A 22,189-nucleotide genomic window follows, 5' to 3' on the forward strand; every position below is an offset into this window, starting at 1 on the left:
AATAATTTTAAAAAGGAAAATAAGAAGTATTGGTGAGGATTTGGAAATTGAAACACTCATACATTGCTGGTAGGAATATGTAAAATGGTATAGCTGCTGTGAATAACAGTTTGACGGGTCCTCAAAAAGTTAAATCTAGAACTAGTATAAAAAAAATACCAAACCCATTGCTGTTGAGTCAATTCTGACTCATAGCGATCCCATAAGACAGAGTATAACTGCCCCATATGGTTTCCAAGGAGCAGCTGGTGGATCCGAACTGCCAGCTTTTTGTTTAGCAATCAAATGCTTAACAACTGCGCCACCAGGGCTCCAGAACTACCGTACCCATGGCCATTGAGTCAATTTCGACTCATAGCAACCCAGCGATTTCAGATTTATGTATATATTCCAAGGAATTGCAAGTGAGGGCTCAAATATTTGTACACCAATGTTCATTGGAACACTATACACAATAGCTGAAAGGTGGAAACAACCCAAGTGTCCATCAACAGATGAGTGGATGAACAAAATGTGGTATAGACTATACAACAGACTATTACTCAGCCATAAAGAGAAATGAAGTCCTGATGCATGCTACAACACGCATAAACCTTGAAAACATTACGCCAAGTGAAATTAGTCAGTTACAAAGACAAACATTTTATGATTCCACTTATATAAAATACGTAGTATAAGCAAATATATACAGACCTAAGCCTATTTTTTTAAGCCTGTTAGTGGTTACATAAGGTGTGCAGGAGGGAGCGGAAAGAGACCTCATTGCTTAGGGTACACTGAGCTTTTGTTAAAGGCGATGGAAAATCTGGCAATGGATAATGGTGACGCTTGCGTAACATGATGAACACAATCAAAGTCAATGAATTGCACATGCAAAGAATGTTGACACGACAAATGTTTTGTTACATATATATATTTACCACAATTTTAGAAAATTACTGTGGTCCACCAACTCTGGCGTTGTTATGAAAGTCAAAATAATAGAGAATGCAATGCCCTCTTTGAAACAAACACTAAGATTCCCTTTGCACGGAAAGGGAATTATTTTGAAATTTTATCCAGTAGGAAAATAGAGTAAAGCATTGTATATAGTTTTGTTTCTATTTAATTAACGTGGAATATGAAATGAGTCGGACCATGAGTGTTTACTGAAAGTACAAAGAAATAGACAAAAACATGGGCTCTGCAGCTCCTTCTGGGAAGTCAGTGTATCTCTCATTTTTCTGCAACTAAAATAATCATCTCAGGCTCTATTTTATACAATCTAAGGTGCCGGTTATGTATTACTTTGCCCACGTTGCTTACAAAACCTAAAGTCCCCCTTCTTCCCTTTCTTCTACTCTCATTTACAAGAGTTTATAAGAAATACACACCATCATTATACGTCTAGACCGAAACTACCGCTATGTAATCATAGTATTCATCATCATGAAATTACCAACTATATTACACTGTAATAATAGCTTAACAATTAGCCTTTTTTTTTTTTTTTTTGGTAGAAACATCACAAACATTTCGTTAAATCCCCAAAGAGTGGGAAAGCAGATGTGGGGGCTGCTGCTGTTTCATAATCACATGCTATCATTCTGCCGCCAGTGGCTTCGGGATGCGTTTCCAACGCGGTCGGTAGGGTTCAGATGATTTATTACATTATAGTGATTATTGCCAGTAGGATATCTGAATGCCAAGTTCTTATTTAAAAACATAGGCCTTCGGACTTGAATGTGTGATCATAAATGAATGTGAAATCTCATCCATTATTGCGTTCTGAGCACTAGAATGGAGATAACCATGTACTTGGCTAAATCTACTTCTGACCTGGTCTGTGGCCACAGAGATGAGCAGAACCCAAAACAATTACTTAAATGAAATTAAATAGTCAATGCAAACAACTCTTTTCACCTCTATTTTCATGGAATTGTCTTCCTCAATTATTTTTGTTTCATATAAATAAAAGGTATGCTTCATGAAAGATAATTATGGGAGATATTTTAATGATCTGAAATGGATATAGATTTCCTTTTAAGCTTTAGTACAACAAATAATGGTTAATATTTATTAAAGACTTACTGTGTATGTTAAGCATATTATACTTACTGTATCATCAAACTAAATGTAGCACTACCTCCCTTTTCAGACAGGTTAAGTGACTTGCTCAAGATTACACAGGAAGCAAATAGCAAGTAGGATATTAACTGTCTAAATGAAGATACCCAAGGCCCTAAAATGCCAAGAAACCCTAAAACAAATGAATGAGTCGATCAACTCAATGAAGTATTTAACTTTCTAATTTTAAACATATAAATACACTAATTTTAAACATATAAATACACTCCTTTGTGGTTTTTCCTGCATGGATTTGTTCCAGGTCTCTAGACACTCTTTGCATATTATTTGAGCTCATGAATGTAAATACATAACTCATCATACTGGCTTGGACCAGAATCTATCCAGCAAAGGATTCTCTCTCTGACAGAAGTTTCAAAGGACATTTTGTGAAAGAATATGGTTGTACTGCACGGTACTAACCTTAAAATACTGTGCCAAGTTGCAAAAATTCTAAATTTTCCTCAGTTATCTGGAAATCGACCATTGAAAAAGAAAACTACCTTGGAAGTATATGCAAAGCCAATGCAGTGTTACAGTAGCTAATCATATCCGCAAGGTAGCTCTGGGTTTACCGGGCACCAAAGGAACCTTATATCTGGTAGTTACCGAAACACTTTAATGACTGAAAATGAACAGATTAGATAATTCAATAATTAAAAAAAAAAAAAAGTCTTTCTACACTTTCTTTTGTTTTGCGTCGTTAATGAGACCATGTTCTTCTTTCAGAAAATAAATCTAAATTGCCAGCATAAATATAACAAAGCAGACATACATTTCTGAATGTTATTATTTTTTCCAGATTGTTATGGACTGTATTGCATCCTTCCAAAATATGTGTTGTAAATTCTAACCTCTACACCTGTGGTTATAATCTCATTTGGGAATGAGTTGTCTTTGTTATGTTAATGAGACAGATTAATGTAGGGTGTAACCCAGTAAACCCAGCGCTGTCCAGTCGATTCTGACTCAAAGTGTAGGGTGTATCTGGAGTCAATCTCTTTCGCGGTATAAAAGAGCTTAAACAAGCAAGTGAAAGAAGCAGAGAGAGGAAGAGAAATGCCAAGGCACAAGAAGATTGCCCAGGAGCAGGAGCTCTAAAGAGACAAGGACCTTCCCCCTAGAGCCAACAGAGAGAGAAAGACTTCCCTTCTCCCAGGTGTCCTGAATTGAGACTTCTAGCCTCCTAAATTGTGAGAAAAATAAATTTCTGTTTGTTAAAGCCAAAAAAATTTTTTTTTTCAGATAAAATAATCTACTTGTTTTAATAAATGGCCAGGTGTCAGCCCTGTGGCAGATGGCTCTTCCTCAAGCCCTGGAAATGTGGCCCCACTGTTTGCCGTGTTGCTACAGGCTCCATCCTAAGAAGTGCCTCAGAGCGTGGAAGCCTCCTGCTTGTACCTAGGATGTGTCTTGCTTCAGCTTGTTGTTTTAATTCTACTGATCGGCTGCTTTAAAAACAAAGGCGAGTGCTGCGAACTTAGGACTTGGTGTTCCAGGGAAATCCTGTGTGATTCTCAGTCCTCTGAAAGGCAGCCGTTGATCTCTTTTTTGGCACACATCCCCAGCAGTGTCTGCCAGCCACGTCCCAGGTGTGGGGTTTCTGTGGGGACTATGGCACTTCTCTGAGACACAGCAGCTCAAGGCTAAGCCATGCCCCACGTTATCTAAAGGACTTTGTGGTAGAGGAAGATCCTGAAGCAGGGAGCGTGTGTGTGTGTGTGTGTGTGGTGTGTGGGGTGTGTGTGTGTGTGTGGTGTGTGTGTGTGTGATGTCCTGCCCCTGGCAAATAGGGTAACGCCCCACGCCAGTCAGAATTAGCAGTTTGTACAGCCTGGAGTATGTACAATGACTGGCACAGGGGCCAAAGCGTTCATGCTGTCCTGAACTCCCCCAAAACCTGTGGAATTTTCCAGTTTTCAGCATGCCTGTGGTGTTCACTGAGAAGGCAGTATAGAAAGAACCCTGACCTCAGCCTCCAGTGTCCTGTGTGTGCATAAGCCTCCTCCTGCTTACCTGCCCAAGCTCCCCTCTCCAACTACTTTAGTCAGGAGACACCCAAGCTCAGAGGCATCCACTTGCAGGCTGGCCCAGGTGGCCCTTTGGGGGCCGTGGTGCCCTCTCCCCACCCCTTTACCAGATGTATCAACTGTATTGTAATTACCTGTCAGTTTGTATGCCTCCCCACACCCCAGTCTCCAGACTGTGAGCTCAGTGAGGGTAGAGGTCCTCTCTATTTTTGTTTCTCAGGGCAGGGCCCATGGCAGGTGCCTGGAGAAGGCTTTTGTTTGAGAGGCAAATGGGGAGGGGGTGTGAGGGACTTGGCCTGCCGACTGTCCCAGTAGGGCCTCCATGGGCACCCCTTTGCCACTGTAGTGGCAAGTCAGGTTTCCAGGCGTGATTAAAACACTGTCTGGGCACCTCGCTGCAAGGGCCAGAATGCCATGCAGAAGCCGGTTCCTCCTCAGGTGGGAACGCCCTGCTGCTTAATCTAGAGCAGCCCTGACTAGATTCCTAGAGCTGCCGCAACCAATTACCACAAACTAGGTGGTTAATGAAGGATTCCCTGAGTGGTGCAAATGGTTAAGCGCTTGAACGGATAATGGTTTGAATTCATCCAGAGGTGCCTCGGAAAACAGGCCTGGCAATCTGCTTCTGAAAGGTCACAGCCTTAAAAGCCCTATGAAGAAGTTTTACTCTGACACACTGGGGTTGCCATGAGTGGGAATCAACTTGATGGCAACTAACAACAACAGTTGGCTTACAACAATAGAAATTTATTCTCTCACAGTTCTGGATGTTAGAAGTCCAAAATCAAGGTGTCGGCAGGGCCCCACTCCCTCTGAAGGCTCCAGGGGAGGATTCTTCCTTGTCTCCTCCTAGCAGAAGTCAGCATTCTGTGGCTTCAGGCTGCATCACTTCGGTCTCTGCCTCCATCTTCAAATGGCCTTCTTCCCTCTGTGTGTCTGTGATTCTGAATCTCTCCTTATGAGGATACCAGTTATTGGGTTTAGGGCCTACCCTCATCCAATATGACCTCATCTTAACTCGATTACATCTGCAGAGACCCTACCTCCAGATAAACTTACATTCATAGCTAAAGAGTTAGGATTTCAGCATATCTTTTGGGGGGACACAACTCAACCCGCAATAAGCTCCTTACCCCCTGCCCCCACTCCTTGTGTCTTCCTAGCGTGTCAACATCCTCTCCTAGTTTCCTCACTGACACATTGGCTTCCATATATGGGGTGTCTCCCCTCCAGCCCATGGGCTCCTCAAAGCAGAGTCTTGGCTGGGTGCCCTGGAGGAACGTGAGGGGCAGCAGGGGAGCTCGTTCCTGGCCTGCAGGCAAAGGACTGTCCCATCGTTGTAGCAGCCTTGGATCCTCACACTTCTTCCCACTGGGTTTCCCACAGGTGTTTGGCTTCTTCAAGGGCATGTCCTTCCCCCTCGCCAGCATCGCCGTCTACAACTCGGTGGTGTTTGGGGTCTTCAGTAACACACAGAGGTTCCTTAGCCAGCGCCGCTGCAGGGAGCTCGAGGCCAGCCCCTCCCACACCCTGTCTGACCTGCTCCTGGCCAGCATGGTGGCCGGCGTGGTCTCCGTTGGGCTGGGCGGGCCCGTGGACCTCATCAAGATCCGTCTGCAGATGCAAACACAGCCCTTTCGAGAAGGTAAGAGGCCAGGGGAGGAGGGGCCTGGTGTCTAGGGGCTTGTGACCCTCTCCTGGTTTGCCTGATCCGGGATGCAGTTGTTAACATCCTTTTTGTTGAGCAAGGCATCTATTTTGTCACATTAACAGTCTGTAATTATTATTATTTTTTTTTAATTATTATTTAGTCTGTAGTAGTAGCTACTGAGTTCCTTAGAAGCCAGGATGGTGAGATGCCATCTCACTTACTTTTGACATGTCATCAGGAGGGACCAGTCCCTAGAGAAGGACATCATGCTTGGTAAAGCAGAGGGTGAGCAAAAAAGAGGAAGGCTGTCAATGAGATGGATTGACACAGTGGCTGCAAGAATGGGCTCAAACATAGCAACGACTGTGAGGATGGCGCCGGACCAGGCAGCGTTTTGTTCTGTTGTACATAGGGTAGCTGTGATTTGGAACTGACTTGACAGCACCTAACAACGACAACAGTAGCTACCATTGGTTAGTGTTTATTATGTGCCAGACACCCTGCTAAGAGCTCTGCATCTGTTCTCTTAATTAATCTTCATAATAATTCTTTGAGGCAGGTACCATTACTATCTCCATTTTACATGTGAGAAAACTGAGGCCCCCAGAAATTAAGTTGTTTACTCAAGGACACACAATTCATGCTGAAAAGTCAGGTCCAGCTAGATAATTTGTGGTATATAATGAAAAATGCAAATGCAAGGACCATTTGTTCAAAAATTATTAAAAATTTTAGAACAACGGCACCAGAACCTTAAACCAAGCGTGGGGCTCTAGGCGACTGCACAGGTCTCATCCCCATGAAGCCCAGAGCAAGCTTCATGGGGACTCAAACCCATATCTGTCTTTTTCTAAAGCCTCACACTGGACTGGCCACAGGGGCAGGAAGGGGGCCGCCCCTCTCCTACCCTCCCCAATACTCCAGTTAGAGCTTCATTTCTTGGTGTGAAACGGAGCTACTCTCTGTACCATCAGCCAAAAAAAACCCAAACCCAAGGGCAACGAGTCAATTTCTACTCATAGTGACCCTATAGTGACCCTATAGTGACCCTATAGGACAGAGTAGAACTGCCCTATAGAGTTACCAAGGTGTGGCTGACAAATTCAAACTACCAACCTTTTGATTAGCAGCCGAGCTTTTAACCACTGGACCACCAGGGCTCTGCACCATCAGCCAGCCACGTCCCCATTTTCTCCTGTCTGGGAAAGGGTTTTCTACAGCTGTTCCTGGGAGTGATTTTGATAAACGAGAATGGAAAGAACAGGAGGGCACTGTCAGTGTGAAGTAAAGGTAGCCAGCGCTAGAGGAAGGAAGAACCGGGGTTTTAGAAGACCTTTTTCAATTCCTTGAGGTTTCATCTCAGCTGTACCATTAATTTCACTCTGTAGCCTCAGACAAGATGCTGCCCCTTCCCGGGCTGTGGTTTCCTTTTCTATATAATGGTAGGGCTGGATTCAGGGTCTCTAGGGTCCCTTCCTGTCACCTCAGACATCTGAGTGGGGCTGACAGTCTCATGCTTGCTTCTTGGTCTTTGTGAGTAAGACCCCTCTCCCTGGCGGCCCATTGGAATGGCTTCATGTGACCCCTGTGCCCACAGAGGCTGGGGTTCACTGTGCCCACAGCCAGATCCAGAAAGCTCACCCAGGACTATCCTAGCCCAGCACCCCAGCCTCATTCTAGGTGCCTGATTCTGGTCGCTTTTCCTCCGAGCTGATGCTCCCTGGGGCAAACGGGGCTGGGACTGGCTGCTCCAAGGTTGGGGATGAAGCCTGCTGGAGCACTCAGTGCCCAGGCCACCAGACTGCCTGCACTTGGGGAGATGCAGGACAACACACTGTCTGCTGCTCCAGAGGGTTGCAAAGTGCACCCCCTTGGGGGCCACCTGGGATGCCAGGCAGGAGGTGTCCCACCTTCACCTCCTTAACACATTGAGTAGCAGTATCTCGGTACAAGTTAGTTTGATCAAAGTGTCATACCTTTGAGTTGTTGACGCTGGGTGCCGTCGAGTCGATTCCGACTCCTAGCGAGCCCATGTAACAGAGTAGAGCTGCCAGATAGGGTGTCCTAGGCTTTAATCTTTACAGAAACAGATCACTAGGCCTTTCTCCCACAGAGCCCCTGGATGAGTTCAAACTGCAAACCTTTTAGTTAGCAGCCAAGCAGTTAAGTGTTGCACCACCAGGGCTCCTTACACCTTCAAGGAATGTTTGAAACTTGCTGATCTGCTTTTACCCCAGAAGCAAAGACATAGAGGAGTGGAGGGCCTCATGCGTAGGCTCAGACCCAGGAGTCCCAACCCCTATGCTAAGTTCTTTGCTGTAGACTGCCTACTTCAGAGAATCTTGTCTTAGTCTCTGATGAAGAGGAAATCTGGTCCCAAAAAACGCTCTGCAGTCCTAAGGTTGGAAGAGTCTCTGTGATAAGGCTCCTCCATTCCTCTGGGCTACTCTGCCTCCTTCACAACCTGGGTGCCTCACCCCTGAACAGGGAGGAAATAGGGGAAGGTGTGTGTGTGTGTGTGTATGTGGGTGGGTGGGTGGAGATGGGGAGGGGGACTCCGCCAGCCTGCATATACAGGAAGGAGAGCCTGGAGAGTCTGGGACATTTGGAGGCAAATTAATTGGTGAGCTTTCTTGACAGTGTTTGGCTGCTGCCCTTCCTTACCCACCCCCACATTGCCCTTCAGAGGTGACTGACTTGGCAGGCCACGACCTTAGCGATAGTGGGTCCAAGGCCAGGCTGGAAGCCTCTGAAGACTGGAGGGAGGGTGGGAGGCAGCCAGGGGAGTAGCCAGACCTAAGAAGGACCCCAAAGCTAGATGTGCATCTTCAGCCAACTTAGTAGCTGTCACTGCTGTTTCGTACACATTGTGTGCCAGACACTGAGCGAAGAGCTGTTCACGCGTCATCTCTTTAATAGCCACCACGACAGTGTGAGGCAGGCATGATGGTTATCCCTGTTCATTTATCCAGCAGATATAGTTATGCACCTACTGCGTGCCAGGTACAGGGCCAGGTGCTGGGACCACAGTGGTGAGTAAAGACTCAGCCCTGCCCTTCTTCCAGTGCTCCATCCAGCAGATGGACAGACAGGAGCTAGGTCACTGCACATGGAGGGACAGAGAGGCAGTGGAACAGGTGCTCAGCAGGCTGGGGTCAGGAAAAGTTGGGGGCAGGCTAGAGTTGGAGGGGAGCAGGGCAGCAGACCCTGAGCACTGAGGGTCACCCAGGCTGCCTTACCTGGGCTGTGATGCCTGCGGCATGGCCCACCCTGGCTAGGACTCTCCACGTGTGCCCATCTGAGAAGTCTGGATCCTTCTAAGACCTTTCCTCTTTGATAAGCTCTCTGAACAGTGAAACGTGGGGACTAGTGTGCCCTCCTTGCCCCGCTCCCCGACCCCCTCACCACCATGGGAGACACTGACAGTGTCTCAAGAGGGACATGATTTCCTGACCCTGCTCCTGTATTGTATTGACACGATAGCAGAAACAACTGACTGAAACGTACCAACCATCACGAAGATTACACAGGTCTCGGCAACGTTTCGTTCTGTTACACATAAGATCACCATGAGTTGAACCGACTCAAGAGCAACTAACAACTCCTGTATTAGAACCTGCCCATTGCAGGTTGTCAACTCATCCTTGGTGCCAGGAGAAAACCGGTTCTCTTCAATAAACCCTTTGAGGCAGCAAGAGAAAAAGAACATGTGTTTGCTCTGTCCTTCCCCAGTGTACCAGGGAACTGGCCTTTGGAAAGCACAGAGAAGGTTCTTAGTGAAAGGCAAATATTTCTCAGTGCTGCAAAGCTCAAAGTCATTAGCGCCTGGTCCCAGAGGCTTAGCTATGGGAACAAAGACAAAGACGGTGTACCTGAGTGAGGGAGAAGCGTGGGAACCTAGACTGGAGGATCCACACGCTTTGGTGATTGAGGTCAAGCCAGTAACAGTCACACAATGAGGGCTGAGTAGCAGTATTTATTTGGCCATTATTATATGCCAGGCACTATGCTAAGAGCTATGCATGTATTAATCTTCCTAACACCCTAAATGGGAGCCTGAGGTCACTACCCTAGTGCCCTGTGGACTGAGACTCAGGCCCAGATAGTGTGACTTACAGCCCATTGATTTTGCTTCTGCCCCAGAATTTTGCAGAAGTTGAGGCTGAGACAACTTTGGTTAATGTTGGACCACCTAGCCCTTTGCGCAAAATTACCATGCATGGAAGTGGTTTCTTCTTGGTGTTTTTTAAGGAGCAGGGGAGGAGGGTATTCTGGGAGCAAGTCTCCAAAATGTTGTTCAAGTAATGGATGTGGCTCTTGGGTTCCAAGGTCTGAAATCTGTGGCTTTGGGTTGCCCCTCCCTGCATGGTCCACCCTTCTCACCTCCCACCCCAGCTGCTTGGGGGAAGGTCTTTGGTGACTACAGGCAGGATGAACTACTGGGGAAGGGGCGGTGGGGGTGGGGGTAGGGGTGGGGAAGGGCAGGCAAAGGGTCACCAGGCAATACTTTCTGCCAGGGAGCTCTCCAGAAAATGAGGAGGAACATGATTTGGCTTTTACTTGTTCCTCAGGAACCCTCTAGACCAGAGGTAGAAAACGCAAATGCTCACTTAGACCAGGGAGGTAACACAACGGAGCAGAGGTACCTAGAAATTGTACCCTTTCCCATTGCTGCTCTTGAAACCCACAGCTCTCCAAACCTGTTTTGTTTTTCTTCTTTTGACTGAAACATGGACATATTTCACTTTCTGCATAATCCTGATATCAGAAAAGCTGTAGTATTCGTGCAACGTGTCACCTTTGGTGTCTGAGAGGCAAGAGGGAGTGGTGGAGACTGCAGCTATCTGTGCCTTGTCCAAGAAGGTGTCTGCAGCCCTGCTCCAGCTGCCTGTTGCGTTGTGGCCTGATGTGGTCAGAGCTGCTGATTTTCAAGAAAAGGCAGAAAGCTACTTTTCTGTGAGAACTTTCAATTGGAAATTGTCAGGTAAATCAATTAAAAACAAACAAACAAAACAGTATGCAGCTCAAAGCTGTGTGGCCTAGACAGAACGTGGTGGGGTTGAGTGCAAACTGTGGTCTCTGCTCTGGGCCAGGCCCTGAAAAGGCAGCCTCAGGCAGGGCCTGTGGAACTGCTTGCGGCTTGTGGCTTTACCACAGAATTGCCAGTACACTTCCTGGGTTGTAACCAAGGCAGCAAGGACTGCGCCCACATTCAGAAGCAGGGTGCTGGAGGCCTCCGGCTTCTCTGCTTTGAGGCATATGATGAGCTGAGGTGAGAGCCCAGCTCCTCTGGTTAAGTTACTTGAAAATGTCCTAGCGGTGAGTTCATGACAATTGTGCATTAGTTGTGACTGATGTTTTGTTTTGTTTTTATTATAGTGATATATGTACAAAAAAATGTTTCACAAATTTCTACATGTACATTTCAGTGACATTGGGTACATTCTTCAAGTTGCGCTACCATTCTTGATGTCTTTTTCCAGTTTAACCCATCGCCGTTAACATACATTCAACGTATTTTAAGCAAAAGCCCCCGTTTTTCCCCTCCCTCCCACCCCTGGTAATCACTAATTACCTACGGTTTCTGTATATTTATTTATTTCATGTAAGTGATATCATACGGTATTTGTCCTTTGGTGTCTGATTTATCTGTTCAGCATCATGTCCCCTCGGTTCATCCATGTTGTGACTTGCATCAAGACTTCATTCCTCTTTACGGCTGAGTATGTGCAGCGAAACCTGGGAGAGCCGGAACTTGTTTTTCCAGGTCTCACAAGTTTTCTGCCTTTGACAACGTGCAGTCTTACCACTTTTTTTTATTGCTCTCTACTCAATGGAAAATATTTGAGTTTTCTTTCTCTGATGGGTTTCTGCCTTACACAGGTTCCAGCTTTCACAGGTTTTACTGTACTGGCAAAAGCGTGTATCAAGGCGTCATTTCTCCTGCTGTTTGAGTACTAGTCCATTGTATGTATATATGAGTACTAGTCCATTGTATGTATATATGAGTACTAGTCCATTGTATGTATATATGAGTACTAGTCCATTGTATGTATATATGAGTACTAGTCCATTGTATGTATATATGAGTACTAGTCCATTGTATGTATATATGAGTACTAGTCCATTGTATGTATATATGAGTACTAGTCCATTGTATGTATATATGAGTACTAGTCCATTGTATGTATATATGAGTACTAGTCCATTGTATGTATATATGAGTACTAGTCCATTGTATGTATATATGAGTACTAGTCCATTGTATGTATATATGAGTACTAGTCCATTGTATGTATATATGAGTACTAGTCCATTGTATGTATATATGAGTACTAGTCCATTGTATGTATATATGAGTACTAGTCCATTGTATGTATATATGAGTACTAGTCCATTGTATGTATATATGAGTACTAGTCCATTGTATGTATATATGAGTACTAGTCCATTGTATGTATATATGAGTACTAGTCCATTGTATGTATATATGAGTACTAGTCCATTGTATGTATATATGAGTACTAGTCCATTGTATGTATATATGAGTACTAGTCCATTGTATGTATATATGAGTACTAGTCCATTGTATGTATATATGAGTACTAGTCCATTGTATGTATATATGAGTACTAGTCCATTGTATGTATATATGAGTACTAGTCCATTGTATGTATATATGAGTACTAGTCCATTGTATGTATATATGAGTACTAGTCCATTGTATGTATATATGAGTACTAGTCCATTGTATGTATATATGAGTACTAGTCCATTGTATGTATATATGAGTACTAGTCCATTGTATGTATATATGAGTACTAGTCCATTGTATGTATATATGAGTACTAGTCCATTGTATGTATATATGAGTACTAGTCCATTGTATGTATATATGAGTACTAGTCCATTGTATGTATATATGAGTACTAGTCCATTGTATGTATATATGAGTACTAGTCCATTGTATGTATATATGAGTACTAGTCCATTGTATGTATATATGAGTACTAGTCCATTGTATGTATATATGAGTACTAGTCCATTGTATGTATATATGAGTACTAGTCCATTGTATGTATATATGAGTACTAGTCCATTGTATGTATATATGAGTACTAGTCCATTGTATGTCTATGCGGATGGACATTTCAGTTGTTTCCACCTTTTGGCTATTGTGAACAGTGCTGCAGTGAACACTGGTATGGGTATGCCTGTTTGCATCGCTGCGTTCAGGTCTTTTTGGAGTGGGATTGCTGGGTCATAAGCTAGTTCGGTTTTTTGAGGAACCACCAAACTTTTCCACAGTGGCTGTACCAACTTAAATTTTAGCAGCAATTGATGACGGCTCCTGCTATCTGTGATTTTTAAACATTGGGTTTTCATGAAAAAAAATTGTTTTTAAAATGTACAAGATATAGGACATTGAAAGTAGAGGGAGAAAATGCTTGTCGTCCCAAACACAGCTGCTGTTAACACATCGGTGGGTTTCCTTTTTCCACCCTATGTACATAGATTAAAGATTTTAAGAGCTTGTATTCACATTATATAGATAAATGAATATCCTGTTTTTAACTTAATGCTATAAAAGGAATATTGTTCATATTATTAAAATGGCACATAAAATTATTTAAAATAGAAGTATAATATTTAAAACAGATGTGAAATGGTCCATCAAATACACACACACACACACACACACATACATGCATATCGAGACAGCCAATGTCATGTCGTTGAGAATTCAGTTTCTGGAGTTAGAATACCTGCTTCAGTTTTACGTCCACCACAGCTGAGCAACTTGCGATGACTCACCTCGCACCAGCAAGCTTCTGTTCACTCATCTGGAAATCAGGCATAGCAATAGTAGCTATTTCGTGGCTAGGATGGAGTGGGGTGCTGTACTGTATTCACTCTTTGTGTTTTGTTCTCTTGTAATTTGTTTTTCATACGCTTTATTTTTTACAGCAGTTTTGGTTTATAGGAAAATTGTGCAGAAAGTGCAAGGGGTTCTCGTATATCCCCTCTCCCCCTGCAGTTACTCTCGTTAACATCTTGCATTTGTGTGATACATTAAGTTCTAAGCACAAAGCCTGGCACATTGAAAACTTTAAAAAAATATTAAACTTATTATTTAACAAATTTCCTGCTGGTGAACACTTAGTTTGTTTATAGTTTTCCCTTTCTTAAAATAATGATATAATCAGCAACTTTGTCCATAAAATGCTGCTTTCTTTTAGGGTTATTTCCCCAACCGTGTGGGCACTTTGAGTCACAAGTGGCCAAAGGGTATGACTGTTGTATTGATTTTCTGTGGCTGCTGTTGGTGGCTTAAAACAACAGAAATGTATTCTCTCACCATTCTGGAGGCTAGAAGTTCAAATTCAGGGTGCCGGCAGGGCCATGCTCTCCGAAGGCTCTGGGGAAGATCCTTCCTTGTTTCTTCCAGCTCTGGTAGCCCCGGGTGTTCCTTGGTTCATAGAGGCCTAACTCCAATTTCTTCCATCTTCACAGGGCCATATTCCCTCTGCATCTGTCTGTCTGTCTATCTCTTCTCTTCTTATATGGACATCAGTACCATTGGATTAGGGCCCACCCTACTCCAATATGACCTAATGTTAATTTAAGGTGCTATTTCCAAATAAGGTTACATTCACAGGTACCAGGGGCTAGGACTTGGACATATCTTTTTGAGAGGCACAAATCAACCCATAAAATCCATTTTAAAGATTTTCAACATATATTGTAACGTTATTATCTAAAAGGGCTTTACCAAATTGCACCAGTGCTCACGGAAGTTACAGGGAATTTCCATTTGACACTGATCACCATTGCATATTAAATGCCAGTCATGCCCCTTGTAAACGCTTCCAACTTAACAGGCTTTCCTCTGGGGCCTCTGCCACTTGGCAAGTGAGGGAACACTGGCCAGGTTTCAGTCAGATGTGCCCTTCTTATTAAGGCACCTGGGAAGGTACTCTCCCTTTTTAAATTATGATCGCACTTTGCGTAGGCATGAGTCACATTCGGCACCCTGCTGGGCCAGACCTGGACGTTGGGGTTGTGGTCCCGTGAGGCTTGCCTGGGCCAAGACACATCCTGGAGGCCAATGGCCAATGACACTCCTCCCTCTCTGGGAGCTTTCAGGCCTCTGTTTTCATTACAAGCCTAATTAATGTGCAGATCACAAAGCCCCAGCACAACAGGAGGGCAGAGTTTGGGGACTCAGAGGAGGACTCAGCGTTAACTCTGTGCTGACCATCCAAGTAGCCTCACCAGCCCCAGCCGGAGGCCAAGGGCTGACTATCATCCCTGTGTGAACTCACTCTGTGTGGTTTGTTTTCTTGTATTGGTTTTTAATAATGTTTTTTTTGATAGAAGTTTTAGGTTTATAGAAAAATTGTGCAGAAAGTACAAAGAGTTCTCATACACCCCTCCTCCCCCCACCCCCCCGCAATGTCTCCCATTAACATCTTGTATTTATGTGGTGCATTTGTTACAACTGATGAGCTCATACTGATATATCATTATTAGCTAAAGTCCATAGTTTACATTAACATTAGGGTGCCCTCTTTGTGTCACATAGCGTACTGTCATGTAGCCACCATTACAGTATCGTACAGAAGAGTTTCACTTAAAATACTCATTATCTTTTTATTGTCCATGGAATCGGTATTAGTGATTTGTGCCTTCTCTCTTTTTCTCTTGGTTAGCTTGGCTGGAGGTTTAGCAATTGTATTCATCTCTTCAACGAACCAGCTTTTGGTTTCATTGATTTTTTTTTTTTTCCATTTATTTTCTATTTTCAGTTTCATTGATTTCTGCTCTAGTTTTTATTATTTCTTGTCTTTTGATTACTTTGAATTTTACTTGGTCTTCTTTTTCAAGTTTCCTAAGGTGGAAGCTGGTGGGAATACTAGAGGCAGGTAGGTAGTTTTGGAGGCTAAGAAGCCCTGACTCAGAGCAGTGGGCTTGGGAGCAGAGAGAAGTGACAGATTTTAAGAGGCATCGGTAATATAGAACCATTCAAGAGGCATTGATGATATAGAACCACCAGGCTGAGCATGAGAAGCAAGCAGGACAGAGTAAAGTGTCAAAAATGACACAAGGTTTCAAAGTTGGATAACTGTGAGGGAGGTGGGATCTCTCACTTAGAGAATTAAATGGCAAACGTGTAAGACTATCTTGGCATGGAGCAGGTGATCAGTAAGTACTTATTGTCACTGCTGCCGCTACTGCTTTGGAGCCTGGGTGGGAGGGCAGACTTGAGTGAGAACAAGTGAGTTTGGCTTGGTTCATGTTGTGTGAGGTGCCTGTGGGACTGGAGCCGGAAGTGTCAGAGCTGGAGGTATAAACATGGGTGTGATAGACATAGAAGTGATGGTGAGAGCTGTGACATTATATATGAATGCTGAGGAGTGCCACAAAAAAGGAGAGGGTAGACAGCAATGAGGAGACCCAGCAAAGGAGTTTGGGAAGGAGCAGAGTTTTATCATGACTCAGATAGCTGTAGCTGACAATGATTGAGCACTGTGCCATATGCACTCTGCTAATACATATTCCATTATTTAATCATCACAGCAACCCTATGAAATAGGTGCTATTATTAGCTACATTGTACAAGTGGGGATACTGAGGCTTGGCTTATGCAACTTGCCCATGCTTACACAGCTGTTACACAGTGAGGCAGGGAATTACCCCAGGCTGTCCAACTTCATTGAAACAGAGTCGTGAGAACTGGTGTCACCATCTAGCATGTAGGAGAGTGAGGAGGGGCAATTTACTGAAGTTGGGGCAAAATTGGGAGAGACTAAAGAGTGGACAAGGAAAAGCTTTTTTTTCCAAGTTGGGAGAGAAGAAGAAGGAAAGTGAAAATGCAGAGAGATTTTTGAGAGCAAGAGGAAGAAAGTTGAGACAATTCACATCAGAAAACCTGGCTTCGCCCTGTCCAAGATAATCTTAATAGAATAAAAAGGACAGAAAAGCATAGCCAGGGTTTGAGGAGAAGAAAAAGATCCTCATTTTTTGGATACACCAAGAGGGGACAAGCTGGACTGGACTGTGAGCAGCATAAAGGGCCAGCTGTGGGGTGGATCGGGGCAAGTTGTTGTGGTTAGTTGCCAGGGAGTCAGTTACAACTCATAGCAACCCTATGTAGTACAGAAGGAAATAGTGGTCCTGTGCCATCAATCACCATCATTGCTGTGTTTGAACCCATTATTGCAAACACTGTGTCAATTCATCTAGTTGAGGTCGTTATGGATTGAATCGTGTCCCCCAGAAATTTCAGTGTCACCTTGGCTACTCCATGATTCCCAGTGTGATTGTCCACCATTTCTTCATCTGATGTGTTGTAAATCCTACCTCTAGGATGTTAATAAGGTGGGATTAGCGGCAGTTATGTTAATAAGGCAGGACTCAACCTACAAGATTAGATTGTGTCTTAAATCAGTCTTAAGATATAAAAGAAAGAAGCAAGCAGAGAGATGTGGGCAGCTCATACCACCAAGAAACAAGTACCAGGAGAATTGTGTCCTTTGGACCCTGGGTCCCTGTACTGAGAAGCTCCTCGACCAAGGAAGATTAATGACAAGGACCTTGCCCCAGAGCCAACAGAGAGAGAAAGCCTTCACCTGGAGCTGCACCCTGAATTCAGACTTCTAGCCTCCTAAACTGTGAGAGAATAAATTTCTCTTTGTAAAAGCCATCCACTTGTATTTCTGTTTTAGCAGCAGAAGATAACTAAGACAAGGGTTTTCCTCTTTTTTGCTCACCCTCTACTTTCCAAAGCCTGAGGTCCTTCTCCGGAGACTGGTCCCTCCTGATAACACGTCCAAAGTACGTGAGACAAAGTCTCACCATCCTTGTTTCTAAGGAGCATTCTGGCAGTAGTTCTTCCAAGACAGATTTGTTCATTCTTCCGGCAGTCCATGGTATACAGGCAGTCCCCAGGTTACAAACAAATACTGTTGTAAGTCTGTTTTTAAGTGGAATGAGTACTTAAGTCAGAATGATTAGGTACAGTTCCTATCTAATGTTAATTAGTCAAATCTTTGTTTTAGTATACAGGCAGTCTCCAGATTACCAAGGTAATAGGTTTTATAATAGTTGGTTCATAACTACAGGTTGTATGTAAGTCAGATGTTCATAACCTGCAGACTGCCTGTATTCAGTATTCTTCACCAACATCATAATTCAAATGAGTCAATTCTTCTTTGTTCTTTCTTATTCATTGTCTAGCTTTCACATGCATATAAGGCGAATGGAAATGCCATGGCCTGAGTCAGGCACACATTAGTCCTCTAGGTGACACCTTTGCTCGTTAAAACTTTAAAGAGGTCTTTTGCAGCAGATTTCCCCAATGCGATACATCATTTGATTTCTTGACTACTGCTTCCATGGGCGTTGATTGTGAATCCAAGTAAAATGAAATCCTTAAAAACTTCAGTATTTTCTCTGTTTATCGTGATGTCGCCTATTGGTCCAGCTGTGAAGATTTTTGTTTTCTTTATGTTGACGTGCAATCCATACTGAGGGCTGTAGTCTTTGGTCTTCATCAATAAGTACTTCAAGTCCTCTTCATTTTCGGCAAGCAAGATTGTCTCATCTGCATATCACAGGTTGTTAATAAGTCTTCCTCCAATCCTGATGCCTCCTTGTTCTTTATATAGTCCTGCTTCTCAGATTATTTGCTCAGCACACAGATTGAATAAAGGATACAACCCTGATGCACACTATTCCTGACTTTAGACCACACAGTAGCCTCTTGTTTTGTTCGAAAGACTCCCTCTTGGTTTATGTACAGGTTCCTTATGAGCACAATTAAGTGTTCTGGAATTCCCATTCATCGCAATGTTACCCGTAATTTGTTATGGTCCACACAGTCGAATGCCTTTGCATAGTCAATAAAACACAAGTAAACATCTTTCCGGTATTGTCTGCTTTCAGCCAAGATCCGTCTGACATCACTAATGATATCCCTGGTTCTGCGTCCTCTTCTGAATATGGCTTGAATTTTTGACAGTTCCCTGTTGATATATCGCTGCAGCTGCTTTTGAATGATCTTCAGCAAAATTTTGCTTGCGTGTGATATTAATGATATTGTTCAAGAGTTTCTGCATTCTGTTGGATCACCTTTCTTTGAATGGACACAAATATGAATCTCTTCCATTTGGTTGGCCAGGTAGCTGTCTTCCAAACTTCTTTGCATAGACAAGTGAGCACCTATAGTGCTGCATCCATTTGTTGAAACATTTCAATTGGTATTCCATCAATTCCTGGAGCCTTGTTTTTTTTTTTTTTTTTTTTAATAAATTTTATTAAGCTTCAAGTGAACGTTTACAAATCCAATCAGTCTGTCACATATAAGTTTACATACATCTCACTCCCTACTCCCACTTGCTCTCCCCCTCTTGAGTCAGCCCTTTCAGTCTCTCCTTTCTTGACAATTTTGCCTGCTTCCCTCTCTCTCTGTCCTCCCATCCCCCCTCCAGACAAGAGTTGCCAACACAGTCTCAAGTGTCCACCTGATATAATTAGCTCACTCTTCATCAGCATCTCTCTCCCACCCGCTGACCAGTCCCTTTCATTTCTGATGAGTTGTCTTCGGGGATGGTTCCTGTCCTATGTCAACTGAAGGTCTGGGGAGCATGGCCGCCGGGATTCCTCTAGTCTCAGTCAGACCATTAAGTTTGGTCTTTTTATGAGAATTTGGGGTCTGTATCCCACTGATCTCCTGCTCCCTCAGGGGTCCTCTGCTGTGTGGAGCCTTGTTTTTCGCCAATGTCTTAAGTGAAGCTTAGACATCTTCCTTAAATACCATTGGTTCTTGATCATATGCTACCTCCTGAAATGGTTGAATATCAACCAGTTCTTTTTGGTACAGTGACTCTGTGTATTCCTTCCATCTTCTTTTGATGCTTATTGTGTCATTCAATATTTTGCCCATCCAAAACACCAAACCAAACCCAGTGCCGTCGAGTCGATTCCGACTCACAGCGACCGTATTGCAGTCGAGGCTTGAATTTTTTCTTCAGTTCTTTCAGCTTGAGAAATGCCGAGCGTGTTTTTCCCTTTTGGTTTTCTAATTCTAGGTCTTTGCACATTTCATTATAATACTTTACTTTGTCTTCTCAAGCCACCCTTTGAAATCTTTTCTTCAGCTGTTTTATGTGATCATTTCTTCTGTTCGCTTTAGGTACTCTACATTCAAGAGCAAGTTTTAGAGTCTCTTCTGACATCCGTTTTGGTCTTTTCTTTCTTTCCTGTCTTTTTAATGACCTTTCACTTTCTTCAGATATGATTTCCTTGATGTCATCCCACAGCTCCTCTGGTATTTGGTCGTTAATGTTCAATGCGTCAAATCTATTCTTGAGATGGTCTCCAAATTCAAGTGGGATATACTCAAGGTTGTACCTTTGCTTTCATGGGCTTGTTTTAATTTTCTTCAGCCTCAACTTGAACTTGCATATGAGCAATTGATGATCTATTCTGAAGTCGGCCCCTGGCCTTGTTCTGACTGACGATATCCAGCTTCTTTATCATCTCTTTCCACAGATGTAGTCAATTTGATTCCTGTGTATTCCATCTGGTGAGGTCCACGTGTATTGTCACCGTTTATGTTGTCGTAAAAAGGTATTTGCAATGAATAGGTCGTAGGCCTTGCCAAATTCTATCATGAGATCTCTGACTTTGTTTCTATTTTTCAGCTACTGATCCTTCTTCTTTGTTTCCTATTTTCAAATTCCAATCGTCAGTAATTATCAATGCATCTTGATTGTATGTTTGATCAGTTTCAGACTGCAGAAGTTGGTAAAAATCTTCAATTTTTTCATCTTTGGCTTTAGTGATTGGAGTATAAATTTGAATAATCATTGCATTAACTGGTCTTCCTTGCAGGAATACAGATATTATCCTATTGCTGACAGCATTATACTTCAGAATAGATCTTGAAATGTTCTTTTTGACAATGAGTGCAAAGCCATTCCTCTTCAATTTGTCATTTGCGGCATAGCAGACCATGTGATGTCTGATTCAAAATGGCCAGTACCAGACCATTTCATCTCACTAATGCCTAGGATATCAATGTTCAAGCATCCATTTCATTTTTGACAACTTCCAACTTTCCTAGATTTCTATTTGGTACTTTCCACGTACCGGTTACTAATGGATGCTTGCAGCTGTTTCTTTTCATTTTGAATCATGTCATATCAGCAAATGAGGGTCCCAAAAGCTTTACTCCATCCGTGTTATTAGGGTCAACTCTACTGGTGGCATAGTGGTTAAGAGCTCAACTGCTAACCAAAAGGTCAGCAGTTCAAATTCATAGCTGCTCCTTGGAAATCCTTTGGGGCAGTTCTACTCTGTCCTACTGGGTCGCTATGAGTCGGAATCAACTCGACAGCTGTGGGTTTGGCTTGGATTTCTACTTTGAGGAGGCAGCTCTTCCCCAGCTGTATTTTGAGTGCCTTCCAACCCCAGGGGCTCATATTCTGTTTACCTGTGTTTTATTGACTATACAAAGGTATTTGACTGTGTGGATCATAACAAATTGTGAAGAATGGGAATCCTAGAACACTTAATTACGCTCATGTGGAACCTGTACATAGACCAAGAGGCAGTTGTTTGAACAAAACAATGGGGATACTGTGTGGTTTAAAATCAGGAAAGGTGTGCGTCAGGGCTGTATCTTCTCACCATACCTATTCAATCTGTATGCTGAGCAAATAATTTGAGAAGCTGGACTATATGAAGAAGAAGGAGGCATCAGGATTGAAGAAAGACTAATTAACAACCTGCAATATGCAGATGACACAACCTTGCTCGCTGAAGATGAAGAGGACTTGAAGCACTTACTGATGAAGATCAAAGACTGCAGCCTTCAGTATGGATTACACCTCAACACAAAGAAAACAAAAATCCTCACAGCTGGACCAATAAGCAACATCAGGATAAATGGGGAAAATATTGAAGTCATCAAGGACTTCATTTTACTTGGATCCACAGTCAATGCCCCTGGAAGCAGCCGTTAAGAAATCAAATGATGTACTGCATTGGGTAAACCTGCTGCAACAGATCAAAGTGTTAAAAAACAAAGATGTCATATTGGGGACTAAGGTGCCCCTGATCCAAGCCATTGTGTTTTCAGTCACCTCATATACAGGCAAAAGCTGGACAGTGAATAAGGAAGAGTGAAGAAGAATTGACTTCTTTGAATTATGGTGTTGGCAAAGAATACTGAATATACCGTGGACTGCCAGAAGAACAAACAAATCTGTCTTGGAAGAAGTACAGCTGGAATGTTCCTTGGAAGCAAGGATGGTGAGACTTTGTCTCACTTACTTTGGACATGTTATCAGGAGGGGCCAGTCCCTGGAGAAGGACATCATGATTGATAAAGTAG

At 43.3% G+C, this 22,189-nt stretch overlaps 1 protein-coding gene across 1 annotated transcript in view; it reads left to right on the forward strand.

The window, feature by feature from the left end:
• Window positions 1–22,189, forward strand: part of SLC25A48 (solute carrier family 25 member 48) — a 72,880-nt gene that overhangs the window by 22,416 nt on the left and 28,275 nt on the right. Inside the window, exon 6 of the mRNA XM_064279702.1 lies at window positions 5,523–5,781. Within this exon, the coding sequence (XP_064135772.1) occupies window positions 5,523–5,781 (259 nt within the window). The remainder of the gene's footprint in view (window positions 1–5,522; window positions 5,782–22,189) is intronic.

This window comes from Loxodonta africana, chromosome 2, assembly GCF_030014295.1.
Source record: "Loxodonta africana isolate mLoxAfr1 chromosome 2, mLoxAfr1.hap2, whole genome shotgun sequence".
NCBI classification, from domain to species: domain Eukaryota; kingdom Metazoa; phylum Chordata; class Mammalia; order Proboscidea; family Elephantidae; genus Loxodonta; species Loxodonta africana.